Source organism: Neomonachus schauinslandi, chromosome 6 (genome assembly GCF_002201575.2).
Source record: "Neomonachus schauinslandi chromosome 6, ASM220157v2, whole genome shotgun sequence".
Lineage (NCBI taxonomy): Eukaryota > Metazoa > Chordata > Mammalia > Carnivora > Phocidae > Neomonachus > Neomonachus schauinslandi.
In genome coordinates this window covers 119,705,990-119,725,437 of record NC_058408.1, presented here as the reverse complement: position 1 = coordinate 119,725,437, position 19,448 = coordinate 119,705,990, and the positions used below count along the sequence as shown (strand labels likewise).

The 19,448-nt window shown below is 36.3% G+C and overlaps 1 protein-coding gene across 2 annotated transcripts in view; it reads right to left on the bottom strand.

Annotated features, from left to right (window-relative positions):
• Nucleotides 1-920: 920 nt before the first annotated feature.
• Nucleotides 921-19,448, bottom strand: part of TNKS2 (tankyrase 2) — a 67,861-nt gene continuing 49,333 nt past the window's right edge. Inside the window, exons 20-27 of one of the 2 annotated variants that reach the window (XM_021699497.1) lie at nt 18,752-18,834; nt 17,312-17,432; nt 14,530-14,627; nt 13,599-13,673; nt 10,668-10,773; nt 7,768-7,954; nt 4,084-4,240; nt 921-3,262 (exon numbers count right to left, since the gene is read on the bottom strand). In XM_021699497.1, the coding sequence (XP_021555172.1) occupies nt 3,200-3,262; nt 4,084-4,240; nt 7,768-7,954; nt 10,668-10,773; nt 13,599-13,673; nt 14,530-14,627; nt 17,312-17,432; nt 18,752-18,834 (890 nt within the window). In that variant the 3' untranslated portion in view covers nt 921-3,199. The remainder of the gene's footprint in view (nt 3,263-4,083; nt 4,241-7,767; nt 7,955-10,667; nt 10,774-13,598; nt 13,674-14,529; nt 14,628-17,311; nt 17,433-18,751; nt 18,835-19,448) is intronic. The other variant, XM_044916106.1, reaches the window with a different exon arrangement.

The following is a 19,448-nucleotide window of genomic DNA, read 5'->3' as shown; positions in this document are numbered from 1 at the left end:
TGTTCTCTCTCTCGCTGTATCTGTCAAATAAATAAATAAAAAATCTTAAAAAAATAAAAATAAAAATCTGATCGTTTTCCTGGTGAAGATTGGCTACTACTACTTGCTTCCTCTGTCACTCTAGTTCTCTAACAGGGCAGGACAGCAGGTAAAGGGCCAGTCAGGAATACTAATTACAAAAGCTTATGGAAATTTATTTACATGTTTTCTTTCCTCACCACCTAGCAAACAACTGGATCATATCAGACACTGGGATGCTTAGGAACTAACAAGCACACACTTTAATATTATCCTAACTGAAGCAGTAAGATAAAGCTGCTGAAAAATCTTTCAAAGCAAAATGACTCATGGGTTATCTGCATCATTATTTTCTTATCATGGAAAGCAGAGAATTGATCACATACACAAAAACACTTATACTGAAATATAAAAGAGACATTACTATCTTTTAAGAGTAATAAATACCACTAACTTTAAGATTTTAAAATTTATAAAGTTTTTTTTTAGGGGTGGCTGGCTGGCTCAGTCAGTAGAACAGCAACTCTTGATCTCGGGGTCATGAGTTCAAGCTGGGTCAAGAGCTTACGTAAAAAAAAAAAAAAAACAGAAAAAAGAAAACAAAAAATTCAATCCTCTTTAGAAGAAGACAGATTTCCCAGGAATAAGCTTCAAGGTTTGCCAAAACTTGTATTGGAGCAATTAAATGTCTGAAAGCATCTTACAGTTACTTCCATCTTAAAGCATCTGAGTAAGTTATGGTCACAACATTCAAAATTTCAAACTTTAAACTGCACTCTATCACTGTTAGACTCAGAACTACATTGTTTTCCTGCAATTGTGGTTTATTGTAATCTTAATCCATATTCTCAAAGACCATTCAACATATTTATACTATTCCAGTAATTACCATGCTACCCAGAAAAACCAATGAACACTTTATTAAGAATTAAATGAGGGCATGGAATGTGATACAGTACAAGACACCCCAGATGGATAGAATAGCACTACTCACACACAAAGTTAAATCTCACTTCAAAAAAAACAAAATCACAAGACAAAAGAAAAGCAATTCCATCATTATAAAGTAAGATATTTCATGCAAACACTCCAAAAAAATCCTCCCAACCACCCCCTAAGCCACCCCCAAACTGCCAACAAACAAAAAGCTATCTGAAAATATTGCCATGCTAACATATTAACCACAATGTAATCATTCATAGGAAAACAACACAGTAATTAAGCAATGGATTAGATGAAAGAACACAGGCTGCACTATATAAACTCAGAGACCTTGATGACTTTATGTGATAAGCAATTCCAGATTCACTTATAGGGGGAGTGGTATGGGCTCAATGTTGAGAGATATGTAAATATAAACTCCATTAACTCATCTCATTACCTTCTAATTATAAAATCTGGAAGCTTCCAGAATCTGAAAAATTATATAAAGTTTGGCAGACTCCACTTGTATTCCAAGAAATTACTTTAGGATCATAATTGCAATTATTAGAGAGCTGTATAAAAGCACTTTCAAGGTCAAAAATTGACCTCTTAAATAATGATCACAATTTACATTATAGAAACAACTCCAGATATGCATTTACTCTGATTAACTCTTACTTAGGACAAGAAACATGATTTTCTAGCACTTTATGTACAAGTTACTGTAAAGAGCCAGATAATTTAGAGATGGAATAAAATATAAAACAAAAGTGAACTGGTACATAGAGTGAAGGGGAACATTCTCACTTACAGAGACTTAAGTCAGTATAAACCTGCCTTGCCTCCTGAGGCAGCTAGAGTCAACAAATAGACTGCCAAGCTATATATAATTCATGTCTCTGTGCCAAGAAGCGTTAAGCCTATTTCATGGAAAAGATAGTTTTCCATCAGAAAACAGGAATGGCATTTTATGGGACAGCATTCCCCTCTACAGCTGCCCAACAAGCCTGTCACCATGTGTGCACAAAGCATATTTCCAAGTGACTGTGAATGTCACAGTGAGGCTACCCAGGACCAGGAAGCACTGTGTCACAGCACCTGCCCATGCAGGTGACCTGGAGAGAACTGGGACACCCACATTTATTTCATGGTTCTGGGTTCAGCCTACTTATGGTGTACAGATTGGCTATAACAGTGAGGCCAAGGAAGAAGAACAAGAAAAAAATACTTAGGACAAAAAAAATGACCCACTCCCATTTGCTTTTTTTTCCCCTTTCGATTTAGGGTAATTAGAAAAGATTGGAAAATTATTCAGGATTACCCTTCCTACCTCTGAAATGTAACTTCCTATTTACACTCCACGAAAAGAATACATAGTTGCTCAGTGGCAGGATTTAGCCTCTAAAACAAAGAAGCACTCGCTTTAATTTTCACAAAATGAAATGAGAAAATTTTCCCATGTGAAACCCAGAAAAGAAGTGTCTTTAATAATCAGGAGGTTCATAGAGCTCTTTGGAATGTGTCTTATACATACAAAGTTATCACAAATTAAATCCCCAGAGTATTCATGAAATAAGTTCTTCAATGGGAAAGATTCCTAATGAGAGATAAATGCTTCCATCAGCAAATTAAATCTGATAAATCAATCTTTCCCAACTGACAAAGTCTTTGTTAACAGCTTAACATAGACTCTGGAATCAAATGTAAAGTTCACTCAATCATGATGATGCAAGATGAAGTACAGATGTGCAGTACATATGAAAAAAATGTGTAAACCGCTGCAGTTCTAAAACAGATTTATATTACAAAGCAATGTAAATAAATATTGGGCTAGTACAAAAGCTCTTATTTACAGTTTTACAAATGAAATTGTATTCAGTGTAAATGCTGTGTTTTCAAGAACACAGTACTGTATTAGTAAAATGAGTTCTGTTGAGAGGATTACAATTTCTGTTAGAATCAATGCACAACATACAAAAGATTCAAGTTAACTTTGTTTATAATTTAGTACAGACAAACCCAGTTTAACCTGGAATGGCATCTGTTAAAGTGCTGAAAAACAGGAAATATTTAGAAAACACTGTACATTATTAAAGCTTTATCAAGTCAGAATGTTAAACTTCTTTCACATTTTTTATCCTTTTGCCACAGGCTTGTGGACAAGATGATATTTCTCAGCAAAGGAGTAAAATTTAAGAGGCCACCAGCTGCTTAGATGATTTTAGGTTCAGTGGATTTAGCTTCCTAAAACGACTATTTATCCATCAACCATACCTTCAGGCCTCATAATCTGGTAAGTAATTAAATATTCAGGATAAGCCTGGAAGAGAAAGATTAATTTAAATATTGGTAAACAAATTTTTTTGAAAGGTGATTTTACCATAAGGATTCCTAATCTTTAGAGAAGAGGTTCTAAGTTAGTGTGTGGATCTGAATCATCTAAGGACATTTTCTTAAAAACATCCTTACCTTGATTTCAATCCCACTTAGGTTCCGAATAAGCAGGTCTAGGATGAATCCTAAGCATGTGTTTGTTTTTAGTAACTGAGGTGATCCTGCTACATATCCTCAGTTCAGAATACTGCTCTAGAGATGCTTTTGACTGGATCTGTGTCACTAACAGCAAGAAGGAATTGTACGCTTCTTTGCTACAGACAGGTTAACTACTAAATACAGGATTCTGATTAATTATATTTTACAGAAGGTTAAAAAAAAGAAAAAGATCCACCAGAATTGGCAAAATCTGAATAAAGTCTGTAAGATAATAGTCTATCAATGGTATTTTCCCAATATTGATAATTTTAAAAGAGAATGTCCTTGTTTTTGGGGAATACACACTGAAGCATTTAAGGTTACACAGCAAACCTACAACTTCCTCTCCAGCAGTTCAGGAAAAAAATCTGTATTTGCACATACACGGGAGAATGATAAAATGTTAACACTGGGAAAATCTGGGTAAAGGGTATATAGGAATTCTCTATTATTTTTGCTACTTTTCCATAAATCTAAAATTATTTCCAAATAAAAGTTAAAAAAAAAACCAACCCAGTTTTTAAGGCAATATGCCTTGTCAATTTAAGAGACTAGTAAGAAGTATGGCTCTAAATCATTTCTGAAGATGAACAAATAAAACTGAATTACCTGTTCTCCTCTGTAAATAACATATTCAGCTAATGCTAGACCATTTACGCTGGGTCGACCAGTGACTGAGTGATGTCCTGGAGGAGAATGTGCCATTTTCATTGCGCTGAACTGCAGGAAAGACTTTCCCAAGGTTACCCGGCAAAAGAGCAGTTGCCTGTAACAGGAAAAGGAAAAGATCTCCATGACAACAAGGAAGTACAGGGCAGTTTCATTTCTGTATGCTACCTAAGTTTTTTAATGTACTCAGACATAAACAGAGTTGGTTTTGTCATTTCATCCTTAAAAAAAACTTTGTAAGAATGTCTTCTACTACTCTCATTAATGAATCTGCCACTTTAATTCTTATGTTAACTATATAAACTGAAAATGTTAACAACCTTATAGAGATGGAGGCTCTGCTATCTTGTACCCAGAGCAAAAGCACAAACCACAGCCCAAGTGGGAAGGAGGATTTAAGGGGCTCCCATGAAGTAACTTGCAAAGTTGGACATTTATCTAAGACATTTAACTAAGTCTAATTGATTCCACCTTCAAAATGTATTTGAAATTCATGCTCTTAATTCTATGGCTACTGTTAAGTTCAAATCACCAAAATTTTTACTTGGACTGGGAACAGGGGCGCCTGGGTGGCTCAGTCGTTAAGCGTCTGCCTTCGGCTCAGGTCATGATCCCAGGGTCCTGGGATCGAGCCCCGCATCAGGCTCCCTGCTCTGCGGGAAGCCTGCTTCTCCCCCTCCCCCACTCCCCCTGCTTGTGTTCCCTCTCTCGCTGTGTCTCTTTCTGTCAAATAAATAAATAAAATCTTTAAAAAAACAAAAAACAGAAAAAACAAACTTGGACTGGGAACAATGGCCTCTGAACTTCTCTTCCTATTTCTCCTCTAATTCCTAGCTAAACTATTTTCCATCCAAGCAACCAGTTATTTAGAAAAAAACAACCCAACACATAAAACATTAATCAAATTACATCACTTTTCTGCTTAAAACTTTGTAGAGGCTACTCAGTGTACTTGAAGAAAATCCAAATTCCTTACAATGGCTCCAGATTTTCAAATCTTGCTTCGTGTTCATTGTGCACCAGGAACATTAATTTTCTTTCTTCACACAGGCCAACTTTCTTAACCCCACGGCCATCATACACACTGTTTCCTCTACCACAAAAAATGGTGTCTATTCTGCCACTCTTCAACTGGCTAACACTCATTTTTTTAGGTTTCAGCCAAAATGTTAGTTCTTCAAATAGTGTTCCCTTACCAGAAGTTTAAGTAGATTCTCTCCCAATCCCCTCAGGCATATGACCGACCTTCCTTATTTCCAATGAACTTTTTTTTTTTTAATTACTTCATGGTTTCTCTTGTTTTTCAGAGGAGAAAAGATTTTGGTGAACCAGTTGATTTGTTCTCCAAAGAAGAGAAGCTATCTATACTTTTTGTTCTAAATATGCCTGCTGGAAACCTTAGCATTTCTAATAGATTTCTATTACAGTTAAAATCAGCCCTATGATAATCCAAATACAAAAGTCTTAAGTTAATAAACTTATTTGCAGAGAACCAACCATTCCGTTCAAAAGACAGTTTACAAGAGGTACTAAAACACTGCTTGTTATAATCAGAATTATTTAACTATAAGTCAAATAGGTTAAATGCTCAGAACTTTTACCTCCAGATAGTAAGACAGCAGAGTTCAATTTATAGAATCTCAAGAAATTATACGCCTTTTAACCTGTCCAATTAATTTATGATCTAAAACAGAAGTGGATGGGAGTTCATGCCCAGAAGGGCTGACTTTAGGCACCCACACAAGTCTAAATTTAAGGGGAAACCAACAAGAGTAATATAAAAACAGACCTTGTTTTCCTCCAGGACTACAGTTCTTTACCTTGGCAACCTTTCAAAAATCAGCTGGGAAGACTTCAAAAATTCGTAATGCCCAGATCAATTCTAACAGAATCTCTTGGCGCGGGGGCGGGGAGAGACATCAGCATCAGTAGTTTGTAAAGCTCCCCAGGTGATTCCAGTGTGTCATCAAGGCTGAGAACTACTGCTCTCGGGCTTTCTTCTACATCAGTGACCAGAAAACATCAGCATCACCTGGGAACTTGGTAGAAATTCAAGTTCTGGCGCCTCATCTCAGACCTACTAAATCAGCAACTGAGTAGGCAGCGCTTAGGAATCTCTGTTTTAGCAAGCCCTCTAAATGATTCTCATGTTTGCTAATGTTTGATGAAGATTGTTCTAGATTTTTATAAGCAGTGTCCTAACTACAGAATAAATCTCAACAATTAATTTTACTCAATTTTTCAAATGGCAAAAGATAATTTATACTTACCTATGAGGAGTTTATTAATAGGGGCAAGTTATCTGAATGATTTTAACAACTGAGTTATTAGACCAGGGTAACTAAAGGTGGAGAAAGAAAGTGTGAAGTAGTTATTTGATAATAACGTGCTTTTTAAAAGGGATTGATATGTTTCACTGTAACTTTTCAAGTAGTAATATCATAAATAGAGGATTAGGATCCTATCTCAGTGGAAGAGAGACTCCCTCACTCCTTCATGCATTTCTATGAAATAATTAGGCTTGGCAAGTAATGCCATTTTAGCATATGAATAATATATATATGAGTACTATATATATATATGAATACTGTATATACATACATATATATATATTTTTTTTTTTAAATAGGAGGGGCGGGGAGGATGCCCGGGTGGCTTGGTTGGTTAAGCGTCTGCCTTTGGCTCGGAGTCCTGGGATCGAGCCCCACACAGGGCTCCCTGATAGGCCGCAGGTCTGCTTCTCTCTCTCCCTATGCGATCTCTCTCGCTCTCACTCTCTCTCAAATTAAAAAAACAAAACAAAACAACCAACAAAAAACCAAAAAAAAGCCCCCATAAACTTTAAATAGGGGGGATGGGAGGGGCAGAGGGAGAGGGAGAGAATCTTATGCAGCTCCACACCCAGCAATGGAGCCTGACATGGGGCTTGATCTCACAACCCTGAGATCATGACTTGAGCCAAAATCAAGAGTCAGACGCTTAATTGAGCCATCCACGGGCCCTTTGAATACTATATTTTTAAAAAATCTACAGTCCTATAATATTTAAGGGACACAATAAAATCTCTCAAGTCCAAAGGTATTTTCTACTCCATATTCTTTAAAACACTAGGTGTTCCAATGATTAAATAGGTCAAGTTCTCAGAACTATGCTTGTCCTATACAGATCATTTAATAAATACTAGCTATTATTACAACTGGTGAGAGGGCCAAAAGCAACCTGAAACATGCCTGGCTTGGATACCTAAAGTTGTCGAAGATGATGCCCTTCTCCCCAAATTTCTCAAATATGAAACCAGTTCTTATCAAAATAAATGAGAATTTAAGAAATAAGACTGAGGATCATAGGGGAAGAGAGGAAAAAAAGAAACAAGATGAAACCAGACAAGGAGACAAACCATAAGAGACTCTTAATCACAGGAAATAAACTGAGGATTGCTGGTGGGGAGCGGGGGTGGAGGGATGGGGTAACTGGGTGATGGACACTGGGGAGGGTATGTGTTGTAATGAGCACTGGGTATTATATAAGACTGATGAATCACAGACCTGTACCGCTGAAACAAATAATACATCATATGTTAACTGAATTTAAAGAAAAAAAAATGAGAACAAGTACATCTCTTACCTGTGGCAAACGTAACAAGATCTGTCTTTGTGAACTGGACACCCAGTACCTCCTCCAATTCCATAGACATACTGATTGCTTTTGGAAGAGTTTTCAGCAAAATAAATCCCAGCTCCAAACATGCCACCTATGTAGGCGTGCCTTTCATCGAAGCCTTTATGGATAATTGCATTCACAAAGGGAGATCCTAAAATACATGTAGATGGGTAACAATTTAAAATTATCTTAGAAGAAGAATAAAATGAAATCCTCTTTGGAGTTAAATTCTTAAACATATATACATGAACACCACAATAAAGAATATAAAAAAACAAGGATAACAAGTTAACTGTCAGCTAGTTTATGCCTTTAGAATAAATAACTACTTTAGAAGAATTGCTAATATTGATTGATGTTTCTAATAAGGTGGTGCATGAGTTGTCAAAAAAAAAAAAAAGGCACACATAGATTCAACTAGAAAAAAGATTACTTGAAATACCAATGCTAAAGTTATCAAATTCCAGACCCCAAATCCATACAAATCCAGAACCAAGAGTTTTACAATTCACCTCATACAGCAAGGCTGAACGCAATTACGTCTTACACTGACACTCATATCTGTGTATCAAAAGTGGCCAAAGTGGTCTTTGTTTTTTTTTTAGATTTTATTTATTTATTTGACAGAGAGACAGCATGAGCACAAACAGGGGGAGCTCCAAAGGGGGAGGGAGAAGCAGGCTCCCTGATGAGCAGGGAGCCCAATGTGGGACTTGATCCCAGGACCCTGGGACAATGACCTGAGCCAAAGGGGGAGATTAACCAACTGAGCCACCCAGGCATCCCCAAAGTGGTCTTCTCATGTTCATTTTTTTTTTAAAGATTTATTTATTTGACAGGGAGAGAGAGAGCAAGCAAGCACGAGCACGCATGCATGTGTATGTGTGTGGGGGGGGGTGCGGGAGGGGCAGGGTCAAGAGAGAGAGTGTTAAGCAGACTCTGTGTGGGCCCTACCTGGGGCTCGATCTCACGACCCTGAGATCATGACCTGAGCCGAACACCAGAGTTAGATGCTTAACTGACTGTGCCACCCAGGCGCCCCTGTTCATTCTCTTCTTTATACCTCTTCTCTCCTTTTTCTGCCTTTCATCCTGTTATACCAGACTCTATCTGCATATGTGGTATGTTCCTTCATTCTCTGCATACTGACTACTTTCTCCCCCTTCCTTGCATGTGTGCCAAGGAGAGCTTAGCCAAAGGGAAGGAGGTAGCCATGGGAACCAGGCCGGAGAGTAGGGTGAGGGGTGGGCGTTGGGAAAAGCCAATATAACAGTTAACTGATTCATCAAGATTAGGTCCCCGTTCATAAAGGGACAGGAAAATATGCTAAATTCCACTTTACAGATACACTGAAGAATAGAATCACTTATTTGAATTAATTTGGAAAAACCAAAATCATTTATACTATAAAATAGAAAAATCATTCATTATAATCATCAAGTCAGTACATAAATAAATATTATACTCTGTGCCAAATCATTATCATAATGATTTTTAGGGTTTCAGAATGAGAAATGCTATTTAGATATTATGCACCAATTCAGTTCGCTATAGCCATTCTTCCAGGGGATTGTGAAATTTAAATGCTGTGTTTTATAGAACTTTATAGGTCTCTAAAAAATTTTCTGCAATTAAGGCCAAATGAAAAAACAGATGGGAGCTACTATGTGCTTGAAGACTTGATAAACACTATATTACTATCTATATTCATCTTTGCTATAAATTTGAAAGACCAGGGGCGCCTATGTGGCTCAGTAAGTTGGACGTCTGACCTTTCATCTCAGCTCAGGTGTTGGTCTCAGGGTTGTGGGTTCAGGCCCCACATTGGGTTCCACGCTGCTTAGAGAAAAAAAAAAAAAGACCAATCAACATCTGTTAGTTTGCAACATAAAAAAAACCCAAGAAATTTCAAGAATAAAGGTGCTCTCAATTCTACAGAAGTTCTCAGAAAATTCTCTAAGTTCAATGACAATGGCTTTTTAAAAAATATTTTATTTATTTTTTTTAAGTAATTTCCATCCCTAAAATGGGGCTTGAACTCAGGAAACCAAGATTAAGAGTGGCATGCTCTATCGACTGAGCTAGCCAGGCACCCCTAACTGACCATGGCTCTTTTAACACAATGAAGTTAAATGTAGTTTTGACACTTAGAATCAAAGGCAGAATAGGATGTATACGGTCTTCTGAGGCGATTTGTAGACCTTATTTCATTTTATTTTTATTTTTTTGAGAGAGAGAATGAGAGAGAGCGAGCGAGCTTGTGTGAGGTGGGCAGACGGGAGGGAGAGGGAAAGAGAGAATCTTAAGCAGACTTCACACTCAGAGGAGACAGAGCCCAACTCGGGGCTCAACCTCCTGAGATCATGACCTGAGCCAAAATCAAGAGTCAGATGCTTAACTGACTGAGCCACCCAGGCACCCCTCAGACCTTATTTTAATTTTAATTCAATCAACTAGTTAAAAGTAAAATACACCATTTCTCAAGAGTGATCATAATATGCAGCATCGATATAAAGAGAATAGGAAAATATGAATAGTTAACATTTCCATTTCTACATTTTGTCCTTATGGCAATCCTATTTTTAAATCCATTATAAAATATACAAACTCAAAAGAGATTGGAAATACAAATATAAATGTAATATTTACAGAAATAATGTTTACTTTTTAAAAATGGCATGAGAAAAACAGACTCATTATTTCCTATGTGACAAAAAAAACTAATGTGGAAGAGGATGGTGGTAGGGTAGGGGAAGAAGAATCTTTTTTTTTTAAAGTAAGGTTTGAACTCACAACCCTGAGATGAAGAGTTGCATGTTCTCCCTACTGAGCCAGCCAGGCATCTCGGGGAAGAGGACTCTTACCATGAAATAGCATTCTTTCATTTGCATGGTTGTGGTTTTCTTCAGAAACTTCTTTTCTCCTGTGAGTGTATCTTTCCCATAGTTTCTTGTTACAAACTTTCTGAATCTATAAAAAAGAAATCGGAGAAATCAAAATCTTTAGGTCATACTTACCTACTTGTTCATCTCAACCAAAATGGGCCACATAGCCAGTAGAGAGGCAAAAGTTTTTTCTGAAATGTAAACTGTTTTATTTTAGTCAACTAAAAATACTTGGTCTCAAACATAAAGATAGAAATATAGCTACATTTTGGAAATCAAAAACTTATACAGCCTTATGTGAATGTCAAGAATACTGTCAATTGACTAAAATACTTCCATTCTAATTTAGAATTATTACTAAAACATCTCCCGATCAGGTAGGTTGAGTTCTGTATATAAGTATTAAAAAGAAACAGTCTTGGGGCGCCTGGGTGGCTCAGTTGGTTAAGCGACTGCCTTCGGCTCAGGTCATGATCCTGGAGTCCCAGGATCGAGTCCAGCATCGGGCTCCCTGCTCGGCGGGGAGTCTACTTCTCCCTCTGACCCTCCTCCCTCTCATGCTCTCTGTCTCTCATTCTCTCTCTCTCAAAAAAATAAAAATCTTTAAAAAAAAAAATAAAAAGAGACAGTCTCTTTCACCTCTCCCTACCTTATCTGGCTCAAAGTATCATCTTTATCTGTTATTAATTAAAAATATTTGGAATAGCCACACCAAATACCATTTTATTTATTTATTTATTTTAAAGATTTTATTTGACAGAGAGAGACACAGCAAGAGATGGAACACAAGCAGGGGGAGTGGGAGAGGGAGAAGCAGGCTTCCTGTGGAGCAGGGAGCCCGATGCAGGGCTCCATCCCAGGACCCTGGGATCATGACCTGAGCTGAAGACCTCAGACGCTTAACGACTGAGCCACCCAGGTGCCCCAAACACCAATTTTTTTTTTTTTGAAGATTTTATTTATTTATTTATTTGAGAGAGAGAGAGAGAGAAACAGTATGAGAGGGGAGAGGGTTAGAGGGAGAAGCAGACTCCCCACCAAGCCGGGACCCGATGTGGGACTCAATCCCAGGACTCCGGGATCATGACCTGAGCCGAAGGCAATCGCCCAACCAACTGAGCCACCCAGGCACCCTCAAACACCATTTTTAAAATACGTACACAGACACACAGACACACCCTCTACTCTTCCCTATCCCTCCAATTCCTAAAATTTTTGTTTGGAGAAGAGTTAAAGACGGATGGATGCTGGTCTTATTTGGAGTATTTCTAGGATCAAAATTCACAATCCTAGAGCTATTTCTTGGCTATGTTTAAAGGTGTTACACCCCCTGCTGGTCCTAGAGCACATCTGGGAGTGGTGGTTTTAGTCTTGGCTCAAAAACACTCAAAATAGGGGCGCCTGGGTGGCTCAGTCGTTAAGCATCTGCCTTCGGCTCAGATCATGATTCCAGAGTCCTGGGATCGAGCCCCGCATTGGGCTCCTTGCTCTGTGGGAAGCCTGCTTCTCCCTCTCCCACTCCCCCTGCTCGTGTTCCCTCTCTCACTGTGTCTCTCTCTGTCAAATAAATAAATAAAAATCTTAAAAAAAAAAAAACAACACTCAAAATACTGCCACAGATGTAATCAACGAACACAACTGACATAGAGATCTCATTCATGTTAAAAAAAAAAAAAGGAACAAAAATCATTGAAAAATTCATTAAATACTGCATTAAAATATCTTTACAGAGGAAGAAAACAGCATATCTTTGCTTGACTTTAACTATTTTGAAAATCAAAAACATATTCTCTCTCCTGCCCTTACCCTTAATAAATCTGTACACATTTTGTTACTGCTTGCAGATAATGCAGCCTTGACTGAAATTTGCCTGTAATAGGCATAATTATTTGTTTTATTAAAAATTACTATATATGTTCATGAATGGAAATCTCAAGACGTTATTTTGTCATACTATGATATAAACTAATAAAAAGGAAATTCCAGAAGTAGGATTCCTTTACCTGAATAATGTGTGTTTTTCTTTTAAATCATTTAATAGTATGAACATAGCAATCTCAATAAATAGTTTTAGTATTCACTAACTCTAAAATATGATATCTAATATTATACTCATAATAGTTTATTATTCTGAAACTAATATAAAACAGATGAAAGATTTGATACTATTCACTTTTGAGTTTAAAATCTAGGTATTATAAAGACACTTGCCACATTTTAATTGTCTTATTTTAGAATTAAAATATATCAACATAGTTAACAAAAATATCTATGCATCTCAAGTAGAGTATGCATTTTTGCTTGCTGTAGTTCAAGAAAAACATAGCAAAGCTGGAAAAGGCCCTGAGAAGAATACCTGAGAAAGTCCTGTCAAGTAAAAGACAGGACTCTCATTTGAATGACTTAAAACATTTTTTAAAGACTGTTTTTGGAAAAGATGAAGATATAGAGGGAGTACTATTAAAATTATAGAAAAGTGATATGTATGGGGAATAAAAGGAAGCATGGTATAAATATAAAGATGGAGGCCTTTCCTGAGCCACAAAAAAATTCAGCTTTGTTATAACAGAGTACCTTAACAGTAGTTTATATATTTAAAGTCCTAAACCTACAGGATTTATCATTATTCCAAGATAAAGCATATCCTCTAAACTTGAGTATGTTCAGCAGGGGCTTAATTATTCATTATGAAAACAGCACCAAAAAGAAAACAGTATTAAAAAAAAAAAGAGTATAGGATTTTGAAAATCTTAACCTTCCAAGGATATAATCTTTCCCAAAATAGCCCCTGATGCTATGTCACAGACTTACGAGGCTAGAAAGACCATTATATTCTTATGAAAGTTAATTATCATTTCAGGCTTTGAAAAACTATGGTCTCAGAAAACTTTGTTTTCACTAACTTCTTACCTTGAGAATATTGTATCTGTTGAAGATCCCACCTGCATGACCTCCATCTCTGTGTTCTCGGACTGTACTTTGCATCTGATGGAAAAATATGTCAAATATATGTGTATTAACTTTTGTTTTTTCTGATATGGAGAACATGGTTCTTGACTCCTATGATTCTATTTTTGAGAATACAAAATGAGATTTTAATATTTTTGTTGTTTAAGGAATGAGTTCTATAAGTTCACAAGTATTATTTTCTAGAGATAGCTATTAGCTAATTAGCTAGTCAATCTGAAAACTACAGGTGAAAATTATATAATGCAAACTAAAGAAAAAACAGATGCACAGGTGAGTTAAACATACAAAGCTAACCACCTGACAGGCTAAAAAACAAAACAATTATTTATCTGTTTCCATTCATGTTGCCCTTATAACAAAGCACAATTTGTACTTCATTGAGAATTGGAGTTTCTTGAATTTTAGAACTCAGTCCTACTCAACTTTTTATCTGTGTTCCTCACACATATGTTCTTCAAAGTGTAAGGCACTATTCAGAGATTTCAGTAGATCCTAGAGTTTTGTGGAAAGAAAGCTGGAAGAAAAATTTCCTGGATAAGTAGCATCCACATACTCTGGGTTTTGTCTGAGATACTGGGCTTTGTAATTGCCTTCATGAAGGGAGGGAATATTGGCTTTTTTTTTTTTTTTTTTTCTCCAAATGACAGTAAACTCTTCTCCAACAGAATTCTGGGTTAGTATTAATTGTAGTACTGAACCAAATTACTGGAATTAAAGTTTAATGAGGGAGTGTACCTTAAATGCTGATTGTGAATGTTTTCCAGGTGGTAAAGAGTTAGGGACAATTAAAAAACCCTACATTTTTAAGATCTGGAAACCTCTAGGAAGTTTAGCTACTGAACCAAGATTCATTTAAGGTGTATGAACATACCTCTTCCTCCACAGACTGAAACTCTTTATCATCAGGAGACAGATCTATGAGAACTGTTCCACTTCCAGAGGTGTTCAGAGTTAAGTATGGGTTAAGACCTAGCAAATGAAATTTGAAGGTAAAAAAATATTTGCCAAAAAAACGTCCCAATTAACATCAACCAAAAACAGCCACTTTATTTATCTGATGCTTACTACCGATTTTTAAAAACTTTTAATTTTAGACGAATTTAGATTTTCAGGAAGGCTGAGATCATACAGAGAATTCCTGTGTACCTTTCAGTCAACTTCCAAATGTTACCATTAAGGACATTAATGCTCCCCCAATGTTACCATTTTATATAGCCACAGTGCATCTGTCACAGTAAATTATAGACTTTATTTGGATTTCACCAGTTTTTCCCACTAATGTCCTTTTTCTGTTCTAGGATCCAAATCAGAACACCACACTGCATTTGGACTACTAATTTTGACTCAACAAGCTGTAAGGGTTTTCTGGGAATAGTTCAGAAAATCTTTTTATTCTTTATCTCTTATTCTTAAGGAGCTTGTCACACATTTTTTCTTCAGATTACTTCCCTTCACTAACTATACAGCCCTTTCAGCATTTAGTCTTTAATTTTTGTAAATATGAGGATAAATTATGACAGGAACTTGTATAGCCTCAGATAATTCTGAATCATCTCAGAATGATAACTCCATAATGTTTACTAACTACTTAATGCTTATTCTAACCCATAACAGTTTTTAATTCAGCAATGAATGTTGTGTTTTCTGAACGTCAATGGTCAAGATAACTATATATTTTGAACCTTTACTCTCACAAAAGTTTCTTATGTGGAATCTCAAAAAGAATTTTCTAATTTCTTTGGTATATTTGTAACACACCTCTCCTTCAGTCCTTACAACAAGATCTCTAAAGCTCTGCTGTTTTCCCAGGCAGGGATCAAATCCATTACTGCTAGATCAGCGCATGGCAGTTTGCCCTGGAGAGTTAGAGCACTATTCTAGTTCTGAGTACTGGTCTGAATAACAAGACTACCAGCAACATGCTAAACTCTGATAAAGACTTATAGCTGAATTACAATAGCTACAAGAAGTGTGGGGACTTATAAAGGGGAATATTTCAGAGAATAAAGACTTAACAGAATAAAGACTACAACACATGCTTGACTAAAGCATCTGTGTACCATCCCAAGATCTTTTATCAGTGCTCAAAGATAAGGACAAGTAATCTATTGACTTGATGCACTGAATTATAGCTAGGGCTAAGCCAGCAAAATGACAGACTGTCAGAAGACTACCACTGGTTCCACTTTGCAAAATTGCGTATAACAAATGTATAGAATCCTGGCTTCAAACGAAGACAAGAAAGGTGGTAACTTTATGCAGGCAAGTGACCCTGATGTGCTAGAGCAGACACAGTCATTCTGTGTCATGACAATTCTCCTTCATGTAGGAACAAACGTTCCTTTGCAATTGCAGCTGGATGTAACAGAATGACTACAGACCAGAGACGGCATGGAGTTACATACCTCTGCCACTTGGGGGCAGTATATCTTGTTTCTGCCATTGTTTCCTGAGCCTTTCAATGCAGTCTTAGTAACTGTATCCCAGACACTGTATGTTTAATGAACAAACACTGCCTAATTTCTTTTTTAACCTGCCTCTTTATCCTAAATGATCCGTTATTCCAGTACTCCACTGTAATTTCTATCCTAACCAGATCTACCTATCATTCTAGTAGAGTCATGATGGCCGTCCACAACTGAGGGTTCTGGTTTCTCTTCACTTTTGATGTTTTTTATATTGTATACTAACATTCCAGGGAGCCATGGGTGTTCCCTCCTTTTTCTTATACAATTTTGTCATTATAAGACATATTCCAGACTACCTCATATTTTAAACATTTCTGCCTTAGACCCTACCAGGCAAGTAAAGTATATCTACCTTTAATTGATCCTATTCCAGAATTCCAGTTTAAAGTATTCCTTAGCTTCAATCACTTAATTTTTAGAGGTATTTTTTCTTTTTCAAGAGATGGACCCTATCCTATCACACATCCTTCCCTGAAAATGTCTTCATTTTTGCTAGTCTAGGTTTTTTTTGAACTCCAGGTGTATAGACAGGACCTCAATGACAGGAAGTGTCTGACCCCAGGCATGGTAAATCACGCCCTCAGTTTAACAATGTGGTCTTGATACTTAGAACAATTCACCTTTTCATACCCAGGACTTGGTACATAGGAAATGTTGACATCTGTTGAACAAATGCAATTTGCATTTTTTTAAAGTACCAACATTCAGAAGAAATAAAGAGATTATTCAATGCTGTTCTGCCAGATTTCCTCAGAACACTGTTTCCCAGTACTTCCACTATAAGTGTTTAGAATTTAGCCATTTACAACAAAAGATTTACAACATTTTATAGGCAGCCTGAATGCCTAGGTGTTGCCTATTACATTACCATAAGATAGGAGATATTCAAGTTTCTGATCTTTTAGAATCATAAAATTTTAGAGCTAGAGTAACTTAAGAGCGAAAAAAATTCCCAAACTTCTGAATGGCCCAGAAATTTTACTTAGGTTCACAAAATTACCAGCAGAAGCTCAGGAAACTTAACAGTAGCAGCGTTACAACTTGATTCCAGGTTTCCTGAATCCTAGTGTTCTTCGTATTAAATGGACTTGCTCTCACAGATTTATATATTATCATTTAGTAAGTTGAGGGTTGTCTTTATGCCAACTGTTAAACTGATGATAGCATTAATTTAAAATGAAATACCTTGTTGTCCAGAGATAAGTCTCTCAACTCCTTTAATTAGTTTGTGTCTATGTCCGTAAGCATTGATTCCAATCTCCTTCAGCTCCTTGTGCCCCATCTCAACTAATACATCCAAAGTGATCTGACAAAAGAGGATGAAACTGTTTAGAAGGCTTACGTTCGCTAGACATTCATATACTGGTGTTTTTATAATGTATTAGATTTATATATTTACTTCGGATTTTTGTGAACAGCTTAGAAATGAAAGCAAACCAGTTATAAACTGAAGCTGAAAAGTTGCAGCTAATTAAATTACAGGTATGAACTACCAAAAATATAATTATTTTCATTCAGCATAAGAACCTGAGCTGACTTAAACTGCAAAATAAAAATGCACTTATCTACCATCACTCTACAACCAACCTATTTATACAATGCCTTCACTGCTTCCTCCAGACTCCAGACTCCAGACTACGCTAACTAGTACTTCTGCCTCAGGGTTCAAACTATTCCTTTTCCCTCAAATATATTATTCTCACTTTATGAAACTGAAGACATTCAGAAATCTTGAAGCTTTCCCTGAATAGTCCAGCACGCAGTAACCTTTTTTTCTTGGAATTTCTAAAATCCATGCCTCAAAGTTATTTCTTCATATATTGTTAGAGCTCCATAAGTAGATCAAAAGTTTCTTAGGGGTACAAGTCTACGTTAACCAGATTCTCTGAACCAAAAAAAATCAGTAAATATATTCTGACAGTGTACTTTAAACTGGGACTGTTCCAGAAAAGCCCAGATATATACCTAGAGTACCTACTATATGCCTTCCCAGAGCGGCCAGCGAAGTGTCAGAGCAGGTAGTGACTGACACAACTGAACTGAACAAACAAGAGCAGAAAGATAACCTACTTTAAGGGCTAAATAAGCTAAGCTTTCCACTGGAGAAAGCTATTTTACTATTACTACTTGTTCCATGCATTTTTAAATTTCTTCTTTGATTTCCTGTTGACCCATTCATTGTTTAATAGCAAAGCTGTATAACCTCCATGTATTTATGGTCTTTCCAAACTTTTTCCTGTGGTTGACTTCAAGTTTCATAGCACTGTGGTCAGAAAATATGCATGCTATGATCTCCATCTTTTTGTATTTGTTCAGGCCTGATTTGTGACTTAATAATGTGATCTATTCTGGAGAATGTCTCATGTGCACTTGAAAGAAATGTGTACTTTCATTTGTTTCCATGTATTTTTTTTTAATTTCATGAGAGTCCACCTTTATGTGCTAATAAACTAAGTAGAAATTCCAAGATAGCCAAATTAGAAGAGTGACTGATTTCCAGTCTTAAAAAACCATTCTCCTCTCCCCGCAAACAGGCTGAATGGTCCAGGGCATTTCAAGTATGTCCTAATTTTTCCTTGAGGTCCCATAGAAAACCAAACCAAGCAAAATAATTCATCTACTCACCTGTTCTCTCTCAAATATATCCATCAGGTGCTCAAGTCCAAGATTCCTTACAAACTGAGTTATGCTAAAATCTACTGCTGGAACTGGAAAATAAAAAATCCAGAACGAACAGAGTAACGTATATCAACATTATAACATCAAAGTTTTGTGGTATTACTATACACATGAAGAATGTAAAGATGAAGCAAACTACTAATTGGCATTTGGGATATAATACTGAATATCTGAACATAGCATCAAAAATTGCAAAAAGAAAAAGCTACAAAATTTCAACATCATTAGAAGAAACAGCCTCTGGGGCACTCTCAGGTTAAAAAAAAAATCTTTTCATTAAAAAAATTTTTACTTTTAACTGTATCTTTAAAATAAGTGTCCATACTGAAACTAATAAGTCAATTTTATTTCTGCTCAAAAAAAAATTCCTTATCTTTGAGAATGTAATCTACTTCACAAAAGAGTTTATACAAATAAGTTCCACAATGCTGCATAAGGTGAGATAAATTTTGACAGGTAAAAAGTAAAGAGAACAGTTTTATAGACTGTAAGTATGTGTGTCTTTTTCTTTCTCTTAAAACGATCTTCACAATTGGGTATTTTGACATGGAATAAAGGTATTTCATAACTGTAATAATGCACTGGAAGAGGTAAATAAAGGCAGACCTACTCAACCACAAGACTTCTAAACCTTTCAAAAAGC